At 49.8% G+C, this 21,695-nt stretch overlaps 1 protein-coding gene across 1 annotated transcript; it reads right to left on the bottom strand.

Moving 5' to 3' along the window:
- ypel2b (yippee-like 2b) lies at positions 1-21,615 on the bottom strand. The gene is made up of 5 exons (XM_061828551.1): positions 21,382-21,615; positions 9,692-9,923; positions 7,949-7,992; positions 7,468-7,576; positions 1-3,102 (listed from the first exon to the last, which is right to left on the bottom strand). The coding sequence occupies exons 2-5, from the start codon at positions 9,806-9,808 to the stop codon at positions 3,013-3,015; spliced, it is 360 nt and encodes a 119-aa protein (XP_061684535.1). The 5' UTR covers positions 9,809-9,923; positions 21,382-21,615; the 3' UTR covers positions 1-3,012.
- Between the last annotated feature and the right edge of the window lie 80 nt (positions 21,616-21,695).

Raw genomic sequence — 21,695 nt, 5'->3', positions numbered from 1 at the left:
TCTCAAGGTGCATTTTATTAGATGATGATCCAATAACGTGAAGTCAACGTCAGCATTCCTCTTTACAAAAGACGTTAAAATTGAAACATTTCAGATAAAAAAAAAAAAAAAAAATTCTGCGAGAAAGCCTGACTTGACCCAAATCAAATTCATTCATCATCGCGGGGGTTTGAAAATCAAAACCGGTGGGGGGGGGGGGGGACAACAACATTATTTACATTCAGTTAACGCGGGAGGCCAACGCCTACGCGATTCCTCGGTAAATGCAATATATTCATATATTAAGATCTGTCGTTTTACAAAATAAAAAAAAAGATGCCAAATATAGATGACATCCGCGTATTATCCACAGCCTTGGCTTTCAGCTAAACGCACCCTCGTTTTGCGCAAGTTCGCCCGGGCAAAATGGAATCGCGACGGGTTCACGTCGACGGGCGCTTTCTTTGGTTGAGATGGTTTTGAATATGATTTGTTTTTTTTTTTTTTTTTTTTTTTTTTAATAGCGCTGCTAACTGGACAGGTCGGAACGAGTTCCGACAGAAGCTCGGGAAGGTGAGACATTCCGCCGCCCTACGTCCGGGTCGTATTTACATCGGCGGCGTTCTGGATCAGAAGTTGTGCCGTTGACGGAAAAACCCCTCCGAGCTTGGGGCGGGGGAGGGCGGGGGGGAGCGCGAGACCCGAAGCCAGCCGGCACTTTAGCTCATGCATACTGTATATTTGCGGTGCGGTCCGCGAGCTGGAAAAGTCTAATGGATTCTCTCGTTCGAAAAAACGCATTCCCACCGGAGTGGGGCGGGGGCGGGTGGGGGTCCAGAGGAGCCTCCTCCTGCGGGCTTGGAGTATTGAATAATGGGGAAGGACAGAAGTAGAAAAGGAAAACAAACAACAACAAGCTAGGCGTGGGTCGCTATGGAACGTTCGGACCGGTTCAGGGTGAGAGAACTTTAATTCGGTAGAACACGTGTAAATGTCACCCAGAACGGGACAAAAAAAGGGAGCACGGTATTAAAACTGGACTAGGATATCACGCCGTCGCATTGTAGTTGTCCTGGGAATTCAAAGCCGCGTCATTTGCTAGAACGTGAAAACGCGCACGGCACGCAGCTATGTGAATCGTTAGCTTACGCGGTCCACTCCGACGCGGGCGTGGGATGGATCCTGAACGCTAGAAACCCAAGAAACGAGTCATACTTTGGCCATTTCTCAAAAGTCTAAAGTAGTCGTCGGCGGCGGTCACCGTTTCGGAGCGCATTCTCGTCTTTCAGCCCGACGGGATAAGTTCGGGGACCCCGCTCGAGAGGCCTTTCCGAACCCAAAACAGCAAAGTTTAAAAGAGGAGCTGACGACAATTGGGCTCGATCTCTTTCAAAGCGCCCCCCCCCCTGAGCCCGAGCAGGTCCCGGCCAGAAGCCGCCGCCGCCGCATTAGCGGAACACCACGTTTCCTTCGCCCTCCCTCTTCACGTCGAGCGTCAATCCCCGCTCGGGCCAAAAAAAGGGAGCATGGTATTAAAATTGGACTTGGATACTACACCGTCGCATTGTAGTTGTCCTGGGAATTCAAAGCCGCGTCATTTGCTAGAACGTGAAAACGCGCACGGCACGCAGCTATGTGAATCGTTAGCTTACGCGGTCCACTCCGACGCGGGCGTGGGATGGATCCTGAACGCTAGAAACCCAAGAAACGAGTCATACTTTGGCCATTTCTCAAAAATCTAAAGTAGTCGTCGGCGGCGGTCACCGTTTCGGAGCGCATTCTCGTCTTTCAGCCCGACGGGATAAGTTCGGGGACCCCGCTCGAGAGGCCTTTCCGAACCCAAAACAGCAAAGTTTAAAAGAGGAGCTGACGACAATTGGGCTCGATCTCTTTCAAAGCGCCCCCCCCCCTGAGCCCGAGCAGGTCCCGGCCAGAAGCCGCCGCCGCCGCATTAGCGGAACACCACGTTTCCCTCGCCCTCCCTCTTCACGTCGAGCGTCAATCCCCGCTCGGGCCAAAAAAAGGGAGCATGGTATTAAAATTGGACTTGGATACTACACCGTCGCATTGTAGTTGTCCTGGGAATTCAAAGCCGTGTCATTTGCTAGAACGTGAAAACGCGCACGGCACGCAGCTATGTGAATCGTTAGCTTACGCGGTCCACTCCGACGCGGGCGTGGGATGGATCCTGAACGCTAGAAACCCAAGAAACGAGTCATACTTTGGCCATTTTTCAAAAATCTAAAGTAGTCGTCGGCGGCGGTCACCGTTTTGGAGCGCATTCTCGTCTTTCAGCCCGACGGGATAAGTTCGGGGACCCCGCTCGAGAGGCCTTTCCGAACCCAAAACAGCAAAGTTTAAAAGAGGAGCTGACGACAATTGGGCTCGATCTCTTTCAAAGCGCCCCCCCCCTGAGCCCGAGCAGGTCCCGGCCAGAAGCCGCCGCCGCCGCATTAGCGGAACACCACGTTTCCCTCGCCCTCCCTCTTCACGTCGAGCGTCAATCCCCGCTCGGACCTCCGTGCCAAGCCTCATCACTGGCCCAGCTGGCACCGCCCCAATCATGTCGATTTGCTATAATCATCATAGGTCATCGCTATCTACAGCAGTGTTGGGGGTGGGGTGGGATGGCTGTGGCCTGGGGGGGGGGGGGGGGGACAGAATAGACAAGCGAGGCAGACCGCTGGAAGCGTTTTCCTCTGAGCTGGTTTTTAACACGAGCGCACGCCCCGAGTGCCGCGCGAACATTGTCCGGATACGGGATCGGGTTTCGGTGGGGGGGGGGGTGGGAGGAGACCTCGCGTCTCATCTGCCGCGACTGGCAGCTCGGATGCGGGCGAGCCCGACGCGTGTGTCACGTTGTGAGCGTCGGCGTGCGCGTGCAAGAGGCTTTCGTTGTAGGCGAGGGATGGGCAGGGACTTACAGAGGTTAATGGTAAATCAGCCAAACCAAAGTCACACACTCACCCGCTACGACCCCCCCCCCCCCAGAATCCCCCCACCCCCTTCCGCTGTGGTCGCGTCCCGGTGGGCTCAGTCCCAGCCGTTGTCCTTTATCATGTGGGCCAGCTCGATGATGAACTTGCCCTCTTTATACTTCTGACTGCTCTCGAAGGCATGTTCCTGGTGGGGGGGAGCAGAGGACACCGGGGCTGCCATTTCATTCACATGACGCTCAAAGGCACTACAGTAACAGTAACGCCGGACACGCGGTCAAAAACTCTGCACTATACTGCACTTTTGTTATTAAAAAAAAAAAAAAAAAAGTTGCCAAGGCTGGGGGGCCGAGTCGCTACAGATGCGGCAATGCGCTCCCGGCCTAGCCTACTCGACTACCAAAGCATACATTTCAAGCAAATATATATATATTTCTGAAATTATTTAATTGTATAAAGTATCTAAACTATACATGTATTTCTACTATGCAGTTTATTATCAGGAACAGCCAAAAATTGGTAAAAACTAACACGCCAGTCTGTTTGGATCGTAAAGCCTGAAAAGGGGGATATTGGAAGAATATTTCTTAAATTATTTTATTATATGAAGTATTTTAACTCTACATGTGTTTCTACTATGCAGTTTATTATCAGGTACAGCTAAAAAAAAATGCTTTTCAAAGCCAAATTTTGTTGGGCTTGGAACGCATTATATCATTTTCCATCAATTGTAATGGGAATATCGATTTGGTATTCGAATAAATCACTTTTCAAAGCGGCTTCTGGTACGGATTACAGTCGAGAACCGAGGTTGTACTGTATTTCTATGGTTTGATGTGTCATTAACTCTGTTCTCCTCTATTTATGTCTATGTTTACATCTTTTCAGTTTCTACTCTGGACTCTTACGAAAGTCGCTGTGCACTTTCACAGTATTTTTTTTTTATCAACAGCCATGTTTCAATACATATTGACTTCGTGCACTCTATATTTCAATCCTGCCTGTGATATCTATATGATCGGCAAATGCGGCGCATCGGAGTAGCCTTGGGTACGAATCCGGCCTTGAACGCTGTGTTCCAAATTGGGCTTTTCGTGCTCTGACTCAAGAACGGACAAAGGAGGCCTTACAAGTTGGGACCTCCCAGAACCGAATACGCCCGCCGGAGTTCGACGGACCGGAAAAGACTTTTCCCCAAACTGTTCCCACGTCGTTGGAAGAATAGTCGAAAATATCTAACGGCGTCCGGGTCATCCGTGAATTATCCGTGTCACTATTCTTTAGTCCGTAGAGTCGAACCCCAAACTTCATTCATCAATCAATTTGAAAAAGAAAATAATCGATACTTGTTTTGTGTTTTGTTCTGTTTTCGTCTCCTTTCAATCGTCACAAAACTTGACCCCGAATCGAGGCCGACGGGTCACGTGATCCCGCCGAGCCGCGACGGCTGCCGCTCGCTAATCCGAACTCATTTTCATCTTGTCCCGTGTGACAAATCCTCGACGCATTCAAAGATGCCATCGATAGAGCATGAAACCAAAAACTTCATAAAATACAATTTCTAGCATCATTTGGGCACCCCAAAGTTCCCACTAGCGCACAGGTGTCAAACTCAAGGCCCGGGGGCCAGATCTGGCCCGCCACATGATTTTATGTGGATTAATTTTAATCTTAAGTGTCAATTTCCATGATTCTTGTAAAACAAATAATCATATTGTCATATATCATAAATCAGGAGATCGACAGATGGATCGGTGCAGCGTCTGCAGTGATCCAGACTTTGTATCGGTCCGTTGCGGTAAGGAGGGAGCTCAGTCGCAAGGCGAAGCTCTCAGATTACCAGTCGATCTATGTTCCTACCCTCACTTGTGGGCATGAGCTGCGGGTCGTGACCGGAAGAACAAGATCCCGGATACAAGCGGCCGAAACGGGTTTCCTCCCCAGTGTGTCCGGGGTCTCCCTGAGAGAACGGGTGAGAAGCTCGGTCATCAGGGAGGGGCTCGGTATCGAGCCGCTGGTCCTCCGCATTGAGAGGAGCCAGACGAGGTGGCTGGGGCATCTGATCCGGATGCCTCCCGGACGACTCCCAGGTGAGGTGTTCCGGGCGCGTCCCACCAGGAAAGAGACCCCGGGGACGAACCAGGACTCGCTGGAGAGACTATGGTCTCCCGGCTAGCTTGGGAACGCCTCGGGATCCCTCCGGAAGGGCTCAAAGAAGTGGCTGGGGAAAGGGAAGTCTGGGTATCCCTGCTGAAGCTACTTCCCCCGCGACCCGACCCGGAAAAGCGGTAGAAAATGGATGAATATATCATAAATGATAAAGTAGTTGAAAAACACATGACCCTTGATTTCTGATTCCAAAACTAGTTCATAAACTGGTGATGTAGCTACGCTGAGATGATTACATATTTTTGTTCCACAGTCATAACGGCCCTCTGAGGGGAAACCGGAACAACAATTTGGCCGGCGAGAAAAATGGAGTTTGACACCCTTGCGCTACAGGATACACGATACTTGTTTTACTGTATTATATTTGACCCCTTTAGGTCCTGAAACAGATATAAAATCCAATTTCTAAAAACAATCTTTCACTTTGGAGTCTGTCTACCTCGTTAACGTGGCACGATCAGATTTCCGGCACATCGGGTCAACGGTTCAACACCCAACAACTTTTGACGCCGGCAGAAAATCGACACAGCTGCAAAGCGGATGTGTGTGTCATTGGCCACGCCCCCCACCTCCCCCCCAATTAGGAACTATTTAGCGAGCGTCAGGACGCACTCGTCATGTGTTTGCCACCTTGCGGGGTCAAAGACGGGAATAGAACCTCGCGGGCGGAGGCCCGGACGACAAAGACATCTCATATCTGCTCATATATCGAGAAACATAACGCGTGCTACCGATTAACGTCGCGTGACGCGGAAGCTAAAATACCACCCACGCTAAATACACAGCACGTGTGTATTTTGACGAGTCGACCGAACGGAAACGGATGGATAAAGCCGATCATTTGTAGATGAGTGCATGTGAAAATGTATCACATTTAATAATACTTCAATTTTCCTTTTTTACATTTTAGTTTTATTGACATGCAGTCACTGCGATTTGACGGGCGCGCACGCGACCGCGCGCCATCGCGCTCGCTAATCTGCACAGTCGAGCACGAAAAATCACGCGTGTAAAATTTGTCACGGGTAGAAATAGATCGATATTGAAAGACGCCGCTTATTTTGTGTAGTCTCGACCAAAGTTCCCTCTGAGCTGCGCCACTGCGCAATTGCGCACTCGGCGCGCATGAAAACCGATCCGGCGCAGTGAACCGCAGCCTGACGTCACGGAAGCAGACGGTCTCTGGCGCTCAGCTTACTTCTACTTCCTTGTTTACCTGACACCGCCCCCCCCCCTCCGCTCTTAAAGGGGCAGGCTCATAATTACAAACAGAACAACACACCCGCAACTTTATATCTGCGGGTATGACAGACCACACCCGTACATTTTTCAATTGCAAGTGACTGTGCATCTATTTATTTATTTAGGTGCCCCTGGTGTGGACAAATATGAATTTATTTAATTATTGACATAATTAATTAAAAAAGCTTGTTGGTTACAAACACGAAAGTACGCGGTCTCTAACAACGAGCTGCTGCTCCGCCTACATCTACTTCCAAGTTTACCTGACACCGCCCCCCTCTGCTCTTAAAGGGGCACGGTCATAATTACAAACAGAACACACACCCGCAACTTTATATCTGCGGGCATGACTGACCACACCCACACATTTTTCAAATGTGAGTGAATATCTATCTATCTATCTATCTATCTATCTATCTATCTATCTATCTATCTATCTATCTATCTATCTATCTATCTATCTATCTATCTATCTATCTATCTATATCTATCTATCTATCTATCTATCTATCTATCTATCTATCTATCTATCTATCTATCTATCTATCTATCTATCTATCTGCCCCCTTGGGGGGAAAAATTTACAGTTATTATTTGACTTTTTCAAATTTTGTTGGTGACAAACACGGAAGCTGCTCAGCCGACGTCTACTTCCTGGTTTACCTGACACCGCCCCCCTCCGCTCTTAAAGGGGCACGCACATAATTACAATCAGAGCCCGTCATTTTATATCTGCGTACACCCGTACATTTTTCAAATGTGAGTTACTATATATATATATATATATGTATTCCTTTTTTTATGTGATTGTATTTAAATGTTGTATATATTTTCATAATTTTTTAATTTATTTTGTGGGGGTAGTAGATTTTTTTTTTTTTTTTTTTTTTTCGATTCACACATTTGGGGCATCCGGCGTAAAAACTGCACCAAACAAATATGAGCGTTCATCTGAGACGTCACGCCGCGGCGACCCCGAACGGGACAAGTCGAAAGAAACGTACTATTTGAATCGCTATCTTTGATTCGTCGAGAAATGGCCTCGGTTCAATGGGAATAAATATGGAATAAAATTCGGACGTGGCCGTTAATCAACTCAAAATCTTTTGAAGCGCTTTTCAAATCAGCCGAGCGCACTCACGTATTTCCAGCCCAGGGTGGTCTTGCAGTTCTCGCAGTAGATGTCGGCGACGGCGTGCAGGCCGGTGAGCAGGACTCGCTCCTCGGCGGGGCCGCACCCCACGTTCACCCTGCACAAAACGGCACCGGCAGACGGCATCCAGTTCAAGTTGCGCCGTTTTCTACCCGGACCCGCCTCGGATCGACTCAAGCGGTCGTCTTTTCTTTCTAAATTCGTCTGATAAGGACGCCCCCCCCCCCCCTCAGGGGGTCCTCGCTCCGTCTACGCCGCAGCCTAAAAACAACCCCCCAAAAAAAAAAAAAACCAATATACGCCGACCCGGCGGAACAATATGCATCGCAAGGCTTCCTTAAATAACAGCATTCGGAAAACGGGTCGACTCCCGGAGGGCGGCGCGGAAACGGAGCTTATTTCCGAGCGGCCCAAGTGAAGCCAATTGAAAACAGGTGGCGGGAACAAAGAACAAAAGACGGACACTCACACGGAGTTGAACAGGTAGGCTCTGCCCTGGCTGCCCTGGAACGACTGCAGAGGGAAGAAAGAAAGAAAGAAAGAAAGAAAGAAAGAAAAGATGAGTGGGCTGCGGCACGGGCTCTATTAATGATGACAATCAAAGCCGCGTGGCCCCAGGTCACCCACCCGCGGCGACAAGAACGTCGCTGAGGGCCGTTCTCGTCGCAATGTGGAAAAGCGAATCCGTTCGTGATAAAACTCACGAACCGTCTTTGAAAATACCCAATCCAGCCACAGGAAATACCGTAATTTGCGGCCCGCGAGCCGCCACTTTTTTCACACGCTTTCAACCCTGCGGCTTTATGCGGCGATGTGGCTAATTTGTGCATTTTTCTTCTAAGTGCCGCAAGGGGTCAAGGTAAGAATGAGACCGGTGAAATGTATCTACCTAGGAAGCGACTTTTTACCGGCCCTGTTAGCGCTGCGTCAGCGCTGTGCTAGCGTGTCTCAGTCAAATTTACCGTTAAGTTTTATTTTAACCCACCCTGTTAGCGTTAGCGCTGGAGCGGCGTTAGTGCTAGTGCGGCACAAGCGTTAACGCTAGCTTTAGCGCAGCGCTAGCGTTAGTGCTGCGCTTGCGTTAGCACTGTGCTAGCATGTTGCTGCTGTGTTACTGGCGTGTCTCAGTGATATTTACCGGCAGGTTTTATTTTAACCGGCCCTGTTAGTGTTAGCGGTAGTGCGGTGCAAGCGTTAGCACTAGCTTTAGCGCGGCACTAGCTTTAGTGCTGTGCTCGCGTTAGCACTGTGCTAGCATGTTGCTGCTGTGTTACTGGCGTGTCTCAGTGATATTTACCGGCAAGTTTTATTTTAACCGGCCTGTGAGTGTTAGCGCTAGTGTGGCGCTAGCGTTAGCTCTAGCTTTAGGGTGGCGCTAGGAGTTAGCACCACGCTCGCGTTAAACTCTTTCTGTCACCGTCTTTGTATTTGTTTCAATGTGGGCACTTGGGGCTTTCACACAGCTGCGGCGTACGTACGTACGTACCGAATGGTATTTCCTTTACAAGTGTACTGGCTGAGGCTTGTAATCAGGTGCGCTCTGTAGGTCGGGAATTACGGTACCAAGAGAAACTGACAGAAGAGGCTAATCTGGTACTCACTTGGAGAATTCAACTCTGCATCATTTCGAACGCGGGGAATTGTTTTTCATCAGGTGTCTCAAACTAGCGGCCCGCAGGCCATTTGCGGCCCGCGAGATGGTATTTTGCGGCCCCCACCTTAATATGAAAGCATAACGGTAGTGCGAGTTTTATACGGATGGCATTTTTACAGGTTGTGCGCGGAGCAGACCAATCACGGTGGGGTGGAATGACTATTCGGGCGTGCGACATCGACCGGGCTTGATACAATCATAGGAAAAAAAAAAAAAAACTCAATAAGAAAGTGACAGGAGGGTTGCCACGGAGAGGTTTTACACACAAGTTGGAAACACCTTTTATCTTATTTTGTGTTTTTAAAAAAAAAAAAAAATGATGTTTGAGACGGATTGTTTTTAAGTTGTAATTGAAATTCCGCATAATGTGCGCTGAGGCTGCGGCCTAGCTTAAACCAGACTCCGCCTCCAGCGCCCCAAGGTAACCCTTGCCTTAAATCCTTAAGTCAAGCCACATGAGTTGGAACATGTTAAGCACAACCGCAACACCGGTTCTTGATCCTCTTTGGGGCCGAACGGTTTTTCATTGCAATCCGGGCGCGACCGCCGGCTGGTTACCTTGGAGATGAGCTCGTCGTGGTTCGCTAGGTGGGCCCGGCAGTGGATGCAGCTGTACGTCCGGTGGCAGCTCGGCAGGTAGGCCTGGAAGGTCTTGGAGCGCGTCATTCTGACCATGGGCGGGGTCGGCGGGCGGTGCAAGAAGGGGCTGCCGGCCCAGGTGGGCTCACAAGGGAAGCACCGCAACACGCAGGTGAGGGCCGTGGTGGGCGGTGGGTCGGGAGGCAAACACCTGAGCGCGGAGACCAAAGACAGCAACGATGGTTCCGTGCTTGCGCAACAACCGCTTCCCGGAACTGGTTTTGAAAACTACTATTTCGTGTGCACCTCGAGCCATTTGGCTATTAAGACGTAAAGAAGGTTTCCACAAAACTGGTTTCAAAATAGATAAATCAGAGGTTGGGCTTTTTTGGGATTATTTTACATGAAACATTTGTCAGAGATGAAACTGAATATTATTGAATGCGCACACCGAGGCCAGTAGTTGGCACTTTGTGATGAAACCACTGCTAGCCTATCTTGCTAACGCGGATGTTTGACGTCTAAAGCAGTGAAGGTGTGAAGTCGGTTACACGCCGAGCTCCACAACCGGACAACTCAAGTTGAACTTGTGAACTTCAGCGAAAAGAAGTCAAGGAAGTTGGCAACACTGAAGACGCAAGTCATGACTACTCTCGATCGCTTTCAAGGCTCGGGGCGGATGGATTTGATTGCGCCCCCCCCGGGCCTGACCTTGCTTACGTCTGTTCTCGATCGCCAACCGACAGTATTCAAACGATTCTTTCAAGATAAGACCCGGGAGAAGCGGTTAAGTTCGAAAACAAAAACCACAAGAACTCCCGGCTCGACCCGTTTGCAGCAGTATTCGTTCACACCGGCAGGCAGGCTTCCCGTGTCCCCGACTGATGTAGGAAGCGGGGACGAAAGCCGACCCGCGCAGAAGTCCGGCGCGAGCCTGCCACGTTAATCTGCTTAGCCTAACACGACTGTGCTGAACTCATTCCATGATACCGAAAAGAGACCAAGCCCTTGAAAATACTCGCGTTCCTTGCCCGGCTGAGGGGGAAGATTAGCGAGCTGGTCCATCGGTTGAGGACTTTGTCATGGCCAAATATGGGGGCAAAAATACACTCTTAGCTCCCGCCAAAACTATGACGGGATGCGACTGCACAGTACGCACCCGGAGGCAGGAATGTGACAAGTGTGCCCTGCGATTGGGTGGCGACCAATCCACGGTCCCCCCAAATTCTTGACCAAAGTAATCCCGTTTCACGTTAAGCTAGTTTGGCGTTTGTATTTCAAGAGGACCGAACGCGCTTGTCAAACATTTCATGAGAGTCAACGGGAAAACGTTGAGATCCCCTAAACCGGATCTTGCATGATAAAATGAGACAACCGGAATACAAACGCATCAATTTTACTCGTTACATTCCGGGAGAGAGAAATCAGATGAACAGGGCTTGTGTTTTTATGCAGTTGCTAGCGTCACCAAAATTAGCACTGCGATAGAATTCTTTTTTTTTAATTTTTTATAACTCAGTAATATAATTGTCTTCCGCTAACTGTCACGAGCAAACGGCAAGGCGTTGGACCCAAATACAGGACTCCGAGGGAGTGACATGTTGTGGGTGCTTTAATTCCAGGCAGAGGTCTCCGAAAAAGACAGAGGCACAAAAACAGGATCCAAAAACATGAAAAACGAGGTCTGGTTAAAAAAAAAAAAAAAAACAAGACTTGACTTAGCTATGGTGACAATGAGCCCGCAGGTGAGGAGCCTGGCCACGCCCCTGACACTAACACTTCCAATTCCATCACTTCACATTTCATTGCGCACTTACGGTGCTCTCCTAAATGTGAAATGTGAAAACCATCAAAGCGGCTTCCCACAAAATCCTCATTTCGACACGGCGCCCTCGGCCGCTTTTAGACCTGTTGCAAACAGCGTCCACGATCTGTGAGGATGGTTTAAGACTGGCTGAGTCAACACAGAATTTAGAACTGGCGATTTGGGATCTTAGTGGTTACGGCCAGGCAACCCGGTTTGGCCCTGGTTAGTACTTGGATGGGAGACCGACTGGGACTACAAGGTGCTGTACGCTTCTCTCCCCGGCTAAAACGCAGAGGGGTTGAGTCAGGAAAGGCATCTGGTGTAAAACTGCGCCAAACAAATATGCGTTCATCTGAGCTGACACGCTGTGGCGAACCCTGACGGGACAAGCCGAAAGGAAAAAAAAAAAAAAAAGATTTGGGGTCATAGTAAAACAATCCACTGTTAGCGTCATCGTAGTCACAGTACCGTAATTCCCGGCCTACAGAGCGCACCCGATTACAAGCCTCACCCAGTACATTTGTAAAGGAAATACCATTTGGTACACACATAAGCCGCACCAGTGTATAAGCCGCAAGTGTGCACATTGAAACATGGGATATTTAGATAGAATATAGGATAGAAAGACGGTCAAACTTTTAATACCTTAGCTTAGTTTAACATAGCAACAACACGGTAGCACGAACGTGGCTGGTTTAAAAAAAAACAAAAACAAAAAAAAACACGGCAGCTACACCGTAGCACCGGTTTAAAAAAAAAAAAAAAAAGATACGTAAATCACTAAAACGCGGCATTAACAGAGTAGCAACACGTTCACGTGGTGCTAATGCTGGTGCAGTGATAACACTAGCACGGCACTAACACTAGCGCAGCACTAACGCTACTGCGGCGCTATAACAGGGCCGGTTAAAAAAAAAAAAAATGAAGATACCGGTAAGTCACTTCCTCTGCACATATTTTCTACCAATCGAGTGCCCCCTTGCGGCCCTTAGGAAAAAAAAAAAATGCACAAATTAGCCGCATGACCGCATAAGCCGCAGGGTTGAAAGTGTGTGGAAAAAAAGTCGCGAGTTATAGGCCGGGAATTACGGGACAGTCCCATAGTCGAACTAGAAAACGGAGTCAAGCCCATCTGAAGTGAACAGACTGACAGAGGCTCTGGTAGCTAATTATATTTAAAAAGGGTCGTAATATTAGTGCAGCGTTGTTCTCCGGTGTCATTTAATTTTAACTACACGCCACAAACGAGAGCCGCAACGAGCTGCCTTTCTGTCTTTGAGGAACCATCTGGGGAAACCAAAAGCTCTGAAGGGGAGGAAGGTCGGCGGTCCAGGAGAGGCACAAAGCAAGTTCCCGTTACTGTGCCGCTGCGATACATTATAATATTCTAGAAACGAAGGGACCGGTGGAAATATGATTCAGAAATCAACGAAGCAGGAAGACAATCGATCCCCCGCTGCCCGCACCAAAGCCGGGTGGGCGTGTGTCATCACTGGCGTCTCTTGTTAAAATCTGTACTATAATTTGAAAAAAAATTGAAAGTCTGATTCCAAAACTAGTTCATAAATTTCACGTGTTAATACGATGAAACAATTTTTATGGTTCCACTGTCGTGACGCCCCTCCGAGGACTATAACTCCAATGTGGCCCTTGGTTTAGCGTCCAAGCGGAACCGGACAACATGGGCTGGGTTATGGCGTCAAATGTAAAGCAATCAAAAATAATCCATAAATTCTTCAAGTAGGGTTAAGGTTACGGTAATCAAATACTACATATATAAGTATATACCGTAATTTCCGGTTTACAAGCCGCGACTTTTTTCACACGCTTTCAACCCTGCGGTTTATGCGGCGCTAGTGTTAGCGCGGTGCTAACGTTCGTGCGGTGCTAGTGTTAGTGCGCCGCTAGCGTTAGCGCTCCTGGTTATAAGCCTCGGTACACAGAGTTTAACGCTAGCTAGCGTTAAACTGTCACTGCCACTGTCATAACGCCCCTCCGAGGAATATAACTACAATGTGGACCTTGGTTTAGCGTCTAACCGGAACCGGACAACATGGGCTGGATTATGGTGTCACATGTAATGCAATCAAAAATAATCCATAAATTCTTCCCGTAGGGTTACCAAATACTACATATATAAGTATATACCGTAATTTCCGGCCTACAAGCCGCGCCTTTGTTCACACGCTTTCAACCCTGCGGTTTATGCGGTGATGCGGCGCTAGTGTTAGCGCGGCGCTAGCGTTAGCGCATCTGGTTATAAGCCTCGATACACAGAGTTTAACGCTAGCTGGTTATAAGCCTCGATACACAGGACGAGTTTAACGCTTACGGTAGTACACATGAAGAGAGAGAAGATTTGGGAATTAGAACGAGAAGTTCCATTAAATTTGAAATAAAGAGATCAAAAACTGACAAATATGGAAATGTGTTTTATGGTCAGATGAATCCAGGGTTGAACTCTGTGACCCCAATCCATAAAAGTTATGTTTGGCACAAGCGGTGTACTGGATTCACTTTTATGCCAGCAGTTACTGTAAATTGTTTCTTGAGTTATTTTAAAGGTACAACACGAGAAAAATAAATCTACAAAATATGTTTTCATTCAGTATTTGACACCGCTCAGCGCAACTCTAAGTGGCAATCGAATGATGCAATCAGTCGCAACGATTTGTGTGTTTCATCAGATATATCCCATTCGGTTGCCTTCGGGGCGCCCCCCGCTGGAGCAGTTCCCGGCTTGTCCAGCTGGTAGAGCAACCGGGGGATGCGCCCACGCGACACGCCGCTCAACGGCTCCCCCGGGGGGGGGCTAAAAATTGTTGCTAGGGAGATGGGACATCTGGCAAGGTCTCGGTCTTGACAACGTAACCTGACTACAGCTTTCTTTCCGCCGCCAAAACGTCGCATCGTCGTGGCTCGGCAACTGCTGAAAATTAAACGGCACGTACGTATGTATGTATTTGTGCGTCTGCCGTGTTCTTCGTGGATTCAAATGTAGGCCAGTGTTATGGAAATATATCTGCGTCTGCTTCAGCCCCGATGCAGAATGTCCATCCATCTATTTTCTTAGCCCCTTATCCTCACAAGGGTCTCGGGAGCTATCCCGGCTGTCAACGGGCAGGAGGCGGGGTACACCCTGGACTGGTTGCGAGCTAATCGTAGGGCGCTTCGAGACAAACACCCGCACTCGCCCTCGCACCGAGGGCCAATTAATGTGGGAGGAAACCGGAGTGCCCACCCGGAGAAAAGCCACGCAGGCACGGGGAGAACATGCAAACTCCACACAGGCGGGTCCGGCGTTGAACCCGGGACCTCGGACCTCTTTCCAGCTGATCCACCGTGCCGCCCCGGTGCAGAATATCGTGTTCTTAAACTCGGTTCTTGAACCGGAAAGGTTTGCGAACCTCTTTTATAGATCAAACCCCGGAGCAGTCAGTGGAGCCGAGGCCTCCCTCCGCCAAATCCAAACGCGTCTCGGTGGTCTACCGGCCGGCTCCCTTTGAGGTGGGATTTTCAAAGTGGAACGCGATCCATCAAAAATGGATGGATCTTCAACCAAAGTCGAGCGTGTTCCGCCTCAGTCAACGCCAAGACGACCCAGAGGCGGCGGACACGCAGAGACCCCTTTCGTGCCAGAAGGCGCGACAGTCGTAATTTTCAAGTCGACGCGTCCCATTCACAACAGTTCCCTAGCTGCGCGCTAAACATGCACTCCTAACAACCGGTTGAAATCACTCGCTCGTGTCTCTTGCAAATGAGCCGTCGCTTAACTGAATGATCGGTACTTCAGAATCAGAACCAGAATTAATAAACACCCTCAGTGTTGACCTGAAAATTCTAAAAAAACAAAAACAAAACTTCTACCTATGTATAATGCCTTTTTATACACAAGGAATTTGTCTCGGGCAGTCGGCGCCGCCCTGGTGGGACATTCGTGCCGAGTACCGAGAAGAACAAACCATAATCCCAAACCGTAGGCCACTCCCCGAGAGGGGTTGCGTCAGGAAGGGCATCCGGCGTAAAAACCGTGCCAAACAAATGTGAGCCTTTCGCTGTGGCGACCCCTCACGGGACAAGCCGAAAGAAAATTCCTAGTAGACATTCAAATAGTCGGAACTATTCCTTGTTCCTTTTTCACAGTTGTGCAAAGACGCAGAGTCTTCTTCATACAGAGCAGCTAAAAGTGTACAACGCCCCACATTTACGTTAAGACTTTATAGTACCCGTTTGCGGTCCAAATTCCTGATTGTGTAAAAAGGCATTATACATAGGTAGAATTTTTGTTTTTTTTAGAATTTTGAGGTCAACACTGAGGGTGTCCATTAATTCAGATTCCGAAGTAGCTAACGTTCAGTTAGGCGACGGATTTCAACCGGTCGTCAGGAGTGGATGTTTGGCGTGCAGCTAAGGAAACTGTTGCGAATGGGACGTATCACTCGGTCTGAAGCGGCCCAGAGTCCGAAGAGGAAGTAAAAACATCATTTGTGTTTTAGACTATTATAATTAATAATTCCCAATTCGGCAAAAGTTCACACTTGGCTCACTTGCGAGCACTTTTTTCAGAACTAGGCAGCTAACCCCCCAAAAAAATGGACTCACTTGGCGGGTCCACAGGGACTGGGGGACTCTGGACTGCAAGACTGATGAAGTGGAACATATTTTGCAGCTTTAGTGGCCAATGAAATGTTGATCAGACGCAGAGTCCGCTGAATGACGGAGAGAGAGAGAAGCCGCCGCAGCGGAAGACGTAATCACGTAAAGGATGTGCTGGTCGCGGGCAACGACCGCCGGCCGACGCGCGAGCCTCGTTTGTTAGGTTTTCCATTAGCGTCTATTTCGGCTCTCCGCGTCGCACTGTTGCGTTTGTTTTTCCCTGCGCCGCCACTGTCTATTCATCAGCCCCTGCAGCTCGCCGTTCGAGGTCACCGCGCTGGCCCGTTCTGGTCGTTTCGGAGCGTAATCACAAAGGGGGGCTACGTGCCGCGAGTCTCACCAGCCAAAAAGGGCCCTTGTGTAGCGCGACGACAACAAAACAACCCTTTTGTTATATAACCCGGCGCCGCCGTTTGTGACGACGTTCAGGGGGCAAAGCGAGGGGATGCGAGTCAGACGGGGACAGAGAGCGCGGTAGAAGAGTGCGGCAGTCCTGCACCGGGGGACGCCGTTGGCCGCTCCACCTACTCGGGTCGCGCTCCCCGGGCGTTCAGCGGCATGACGCGGCTTCGCCTCCTCGTATGTCAAGTGTCACCCGTCGGGTAGAGCCACAAAATCCCAAAAGGGGGCGCCTTATCCCTTGCGCGTTTTGCTGCAAGGTGACCAACAACCTATGGGATTTCCTCTGAGGATGGACAAAAACGAAAATGATTACGTCCATCCATCTACCGCTTTTCCGGATCGGGTCACGAGGGACACCCAGAATTCCCTTTCCCCAGCCACTTCTTCGAGCTCTTCCGGAGGGATCCCGAGGCGTTCCCAAGCCAGCCGAGAGACATAAGTCTCTCCATCGTGTCCTGGGTCGTCCTCGGGGTCTCTTTCCGGTGGGATGTGCCCGGAACACCTCGCCAGGGAGGCGTCCGGATCAGATGCCCCAGCAACCTCATCTGGCTCCTCACAATGTGGAGGAGAAGCGGCTCGACACTGAGCCCCTCCTTGATGACTGAGCTTCTCACCTGTTCTCTAAGGGAGAGCTCCAGGACAGAGCTCAAGAAGACTCAGGTCACGGGGGAAGTAGCTTCAGCAGGGACACCCGGACTTCCCTTTCCCCAGCCGCTTCTTCGAGCTCTTCCGGAGGGATCCCGAGGCATTCCCAAGCCAGCCGAGAGACATAAGTCTCTCCATCGTGTCCTGGGTCGTCCTCGGGGTCTCTTTCCGGTGGGATGTGCCCGGAACACCTCGCCAGGGAGGCGTCCGGATCAGATGCCCCAGCAACCTCATCTGGCTCCTCACAATGTGGAGGAGAAGCGGCTCGACACTGAGCCCCTCCTTGATGACTGAGCTTCTCACCTGTTCTCTAAGGGAGAGCTCCAGGACAGACCTCAAGAAGACTCAGGTCACGGGGGAAGTAGCTTCAGCAGGGACACCCGGACTTCCCTTTCCCCAGCCGCTTCTTCGAGCTCTTCCGGAGGGATCCCGAGGCGTTCCCAAGCCAGCCGAGAGACATAAGTCTCTCCATCGTGTCCTGGGTCGTCCTCGGGGTCTCTTTCCGGTGGGATGTGCCCGGAACACCTCGCCAGGGAGGCGTCCGGATCAGATGCCCCAGCCACGTCATCCGGCTCCTCTCAATGCGGAGGAGCAGCGGCTCGACACCGAGCCCCTCCCGGTGGTGAGCTTCTCACCCGTTCTCTAAGGGAGAACCGGGACACCCTGCGGGTGAAACTCATTTCGGGCACGCGATAACGCCATTACACCTGGCAAGCGTGAAGAATATTTTCACCAAATATCGCTCAAAAACAAACGTTTCTCAAACATGGCCCGAGTTTCACCCGACTATCCCACATTCTAGAGTCTTCCTGAGGTCAGTCTTGCCCAAACATTTCACTTCAGTGTCGCTTTCGCCAGGCACTTGCTTCTCTTTACTCTTGCGCTATAAACTAACTTTTATGAAAAGCGAAATTGTTAGCAATACTTCGTCAAGCAACGTTTAGACGTGCTACTGCTGAGGTGATCTCTGGGGCCAAGTGTGGGGGCAGAGGTCATCTTTTGTTTTAAATCGTCGCGTCGCACGACTTTGTTGACATGACCTTTCGACCCCAGATGGCGGAAGTGATGAAGTTGCCAGGTTCAGACCAAGAGTTAACCCCCGACCCCCCCAAAAAAAGATTCCCACCACCACACTGCATAGAGGTGTACCCACTAGGAAGCCGTGACGCTATCTACTTATCGACAGTCAGAATCTCATAAATGAGTACACACCTCACCCCCCAGAGTGAGCAGGAACACACCAAACTTAGCACACTTGCTCCCTGTTCCTACGTGACACCTTGGACGTGGCTAACTGCGCCCAAATTGAGGATTTTCACTGAGGGGTTTACTCACTTTTGTTGCCAGTGGGTGAAACAATAGCGGCTGTATCTACATTTACACTCTTCTACGTATATGTATAACATTATGTATCAATAATGTTCCCCCCCCCCAAAGTGTGAGTTTTGTCTTGTAATTCCTGTGTATAATACACCCCCATGTATAATACACACCCCCAGAGTTGACCACAAAATTCTAAAACAAAAAAACCTCCACCCATCCATTTTCTTTGCTGCTTATCCTCAGAAGGGTCGCAGGGAGTGCTGGAGCCTATCCCAGCTGTCAACGGGCAGGAGGCGGCGCACACCCTGAACCGGTCGCCAGCCAATCGCAGGGCACATCGAGACAAACGGCCGCACTCAGATTCACACCAAGGGGCAATTTAGGGTCTCCAATTAATGGGATGTGGGAGGGAACCGGAGTGCCCACCCGGAGAAAAGCCACGCAGGCACGGGGGAGAACATGCAAACTCCACACAGGCGGGGCCGGGATCGAACCCGGGTCCTCAGAACTGTGTGGGCAACGCTTTAGCAGCTGATCCACTGTGCCACCCCAAAAACTTCTACCTATGTATAATGCCTTTTTACAACGCAAGATTTTGCTTCTACCCATATGATCAAAACGTGAAGTATTACCTGTATTCCGTCCACTTTTTCAAATAATTATTCCGAAGTTAAGCGCTTTATTTGAATTCATAATTCTTTGTATCCATTTGCTCTTATATTCCGATTCACAATCGTACTTTTATTTTGTAAGCGAGAAAACGCGCTTGCGCTCCTACGTTTGATTACCCGGGCGGAATTTGTGTGGTGGGTGCAATTCCTGACAGGAAACACGAAGGCCCGGGCGAAGCGCGTTGAGTTCGATTCTAACGCCATTCAAATGAAACCGTCAAGCGGTGCAGAAAAGCATTATCGTTAAATAAAACATTGCGAAATGAATGATGATTGTTCACAATATTTCACAAATTTTTGCCTAGGTGTGTAAACTTGGTCATACGTACGTACCCCTGTCATAATGGAATGAAAGTGAAGCTTACACCTTTTTCCCCAACCTTTAGGTGGCGCTGGTGTATTAGAAAGTGAACACGTTTCTAGGTGGCAGCATCTTCTTCTTCTTTTCCTTTCGGCTTGCGTCCACCCTCGCTATCTCTTCTCCCCGGAGCTTCACTCTTCCTCCTCCGCCCCTCTCTTTCACGCACGTATATTCTGTTTTACTTTGGCTAATATTCATTCCTCTCCTTTCCACTCTGTGCCTCCATCTTTCAAATTATTCCTCCACCTGCTCCCTGCAGATCACAATATCATATGCGAACATCATGGTCCAGGAAGGGGCTCGGCGCGGATCCCTGACGCAGTCCCACCTCCACCTTAAATTCTTCTGACACACCTACGGCACACCTCACCGCCGTTCTGCTGCCCTCATACGTGTCCTGTACTATTGTAACGTATTTCTCCGGTCCAAGGGGATTCCAGTCTAACCTCATCCGTCAGCCTATCCATTACTACCGCAAAACAGGAAGGGGCTCGGCGCGGATCCCTGACGCAGTCCCACCTCCACCTTAAATTCTTCTTGACACGTCTCACCGCTGTTCTGCTGCCCTTATACACATCCGATACCATTCTAACATATTTTTCCCGCCACGCCACACTTCCGCATGCAGTACCACAGTTGCCCTCTTGGTACTCTGTCATACGCTTTCTCTGGATCCTTCTGACCTTCTCTGTGCTTTTCCACGAGCATCCTCAAGGCAAATAATGCATCCGTGGTACTCTCTCTAGGCATGAAAACCATACCGCCGCTCGCAGATAACTGACTTCCGACCCAGGTCTACCCGCCGCTACTCTTTCCCATAACTTCGTCGGGTCCTCTACAGTTGCCGCACCTCTGCAAGTCCCCTTTTGTAACAGGCGGCAACATCCATAAATAAAATGCGAGGTAAAGGATAATTTCCCCCTGAAACCTATGTATAACGCGCACAATTTACTTTTGCTGGGGTTTTTTTTTTTCATGGGGTTTGCGCATTATAGACAAGAAATTACGGCGCTCACTTTTGCGAGATACTGGAGGTGCTCATAACGACATCGCTGCCAAAAAGATGGCAAGGCCGCAACCACGTTGAACTTGTTTAGACCTTCGAAATACCAAAGCGTGTACATAATCCCGATGCGTTACACATCAATAAACATCCCGAATTGTGAATTGACGAGATGGGAATCGTGTGTGTGTGTGCGGGCGCCGACTGCATGAATGAGGTCACAGGCAGTGGCACACTTTATCTGGGCCAGAACTTTAGCCAGCACACGGGAGTCCAGATGGCAGGGATGCCTGAGCTCAGCAATCCTGTGTCGCGCGCGCGCGCGCACGCACGCACACTGCCATCGGACACCCGTCTCGAAGCGCTCCGCAGTGTGTGACCTCGCGGGTCACGTGAGAGGGGTTATCGGCTCACCCGGATCGATCGGTAAAACGGCGCGTTCGCGACGGACGGGCGCGCGCACGCGGAGCGTGTGGGACAATACCGACACCACATACGCGAAACATGCCAGGATGAAGTCCGGGGACCGAGGCGCGGGGAGGAACCCACGTTTGAAAAGTCCAAATACCGTTCGGGAATAATCCGGTCAACCTCAGCCCGCCGATTTGTGATGATAAATATCTCAAAAAAATAATAATAATAAAAGACGAGACTTTGTCATATTCAATCGTCACTGGAATAAGAGCCAGAGAATAACAAGTGATGAAATGCAGCAAGTGACGAGAAACGCGCTGACGTGATGACGTCGTCAACAATAACAACAACAAATAAACAAAAATTATGCACAGCAAATAGTTTCACCTTTGAGGGGGAGAAAAAACGGGGGGGCGCGCGCGGGGGGGGGGGGACCTCCGTGAAGCCTGGAAAATGTCGCAGCTCCTCGTTTTCTTCGTGGCGGTGCCAATTTCGAGCGTCGGTGGGCTTGTTTTCCTTTCCACGGGCGAAAAACAAACAATTGAAAAGCGTCTTCTGGTCTCCGGGGGGAGCTGCAGAATCGTGCACAGACGAGACGCAATGTTTTGACGCGCAACGATGCCCAGCACGGTTTACAGGACGGACCAAAGACGCTGCCAGCCGGAGCAAGATAGTTACCCGCGCTTGACTTCCGCTTTCGC

This window comes from Syngnathoides biaculeatus, chromosome 8 (assembly GCF_019802595.1).
Source record: "Syngnathoides biaculeatus isolate LvHL_M chromosome 8, ASM1980259v1, whole genome shotgun sequence".
Classification (NCBI taxonomy): Eukaryota; Metazoa; Chordata; class Actinopteri; order Syngnathiformes; family Syngnathidae; genus Syngnathoides; species Syngnathoides biaculeatus.
This window is presented reverse-complemented; position numbering and strand designations above follow the sequence as displayed.

What these genes read in the sequence shown, in the direction of transcription:
- ypel2b (XM_061828551.1), bottom strand. Translation starts at nt 9,808, where the DNA reads ATGGTCAGAATGACGCGCTCCAAGACCTTCCAGGCCTACCTGCCGAGC. An exon ending in GCCTACCTGTTCAACTCCGT is followed by an intron (nt 7,577 to 7,948) that starts GTGAGTGTCCGT and finishes CGTTTTGTGCAG; the next exon opens with GGTGAACGTGGGGTGCGGCC. An exon ending in CCACCCTGGGCTGGAAATAC is followed by an intron (nt 3,103 to 7,467) that starts GTGAGTGCGCTC and finishes CCCCCCCACCAG; the next exon opens with GAACATGCCTTCGAGAGCAG.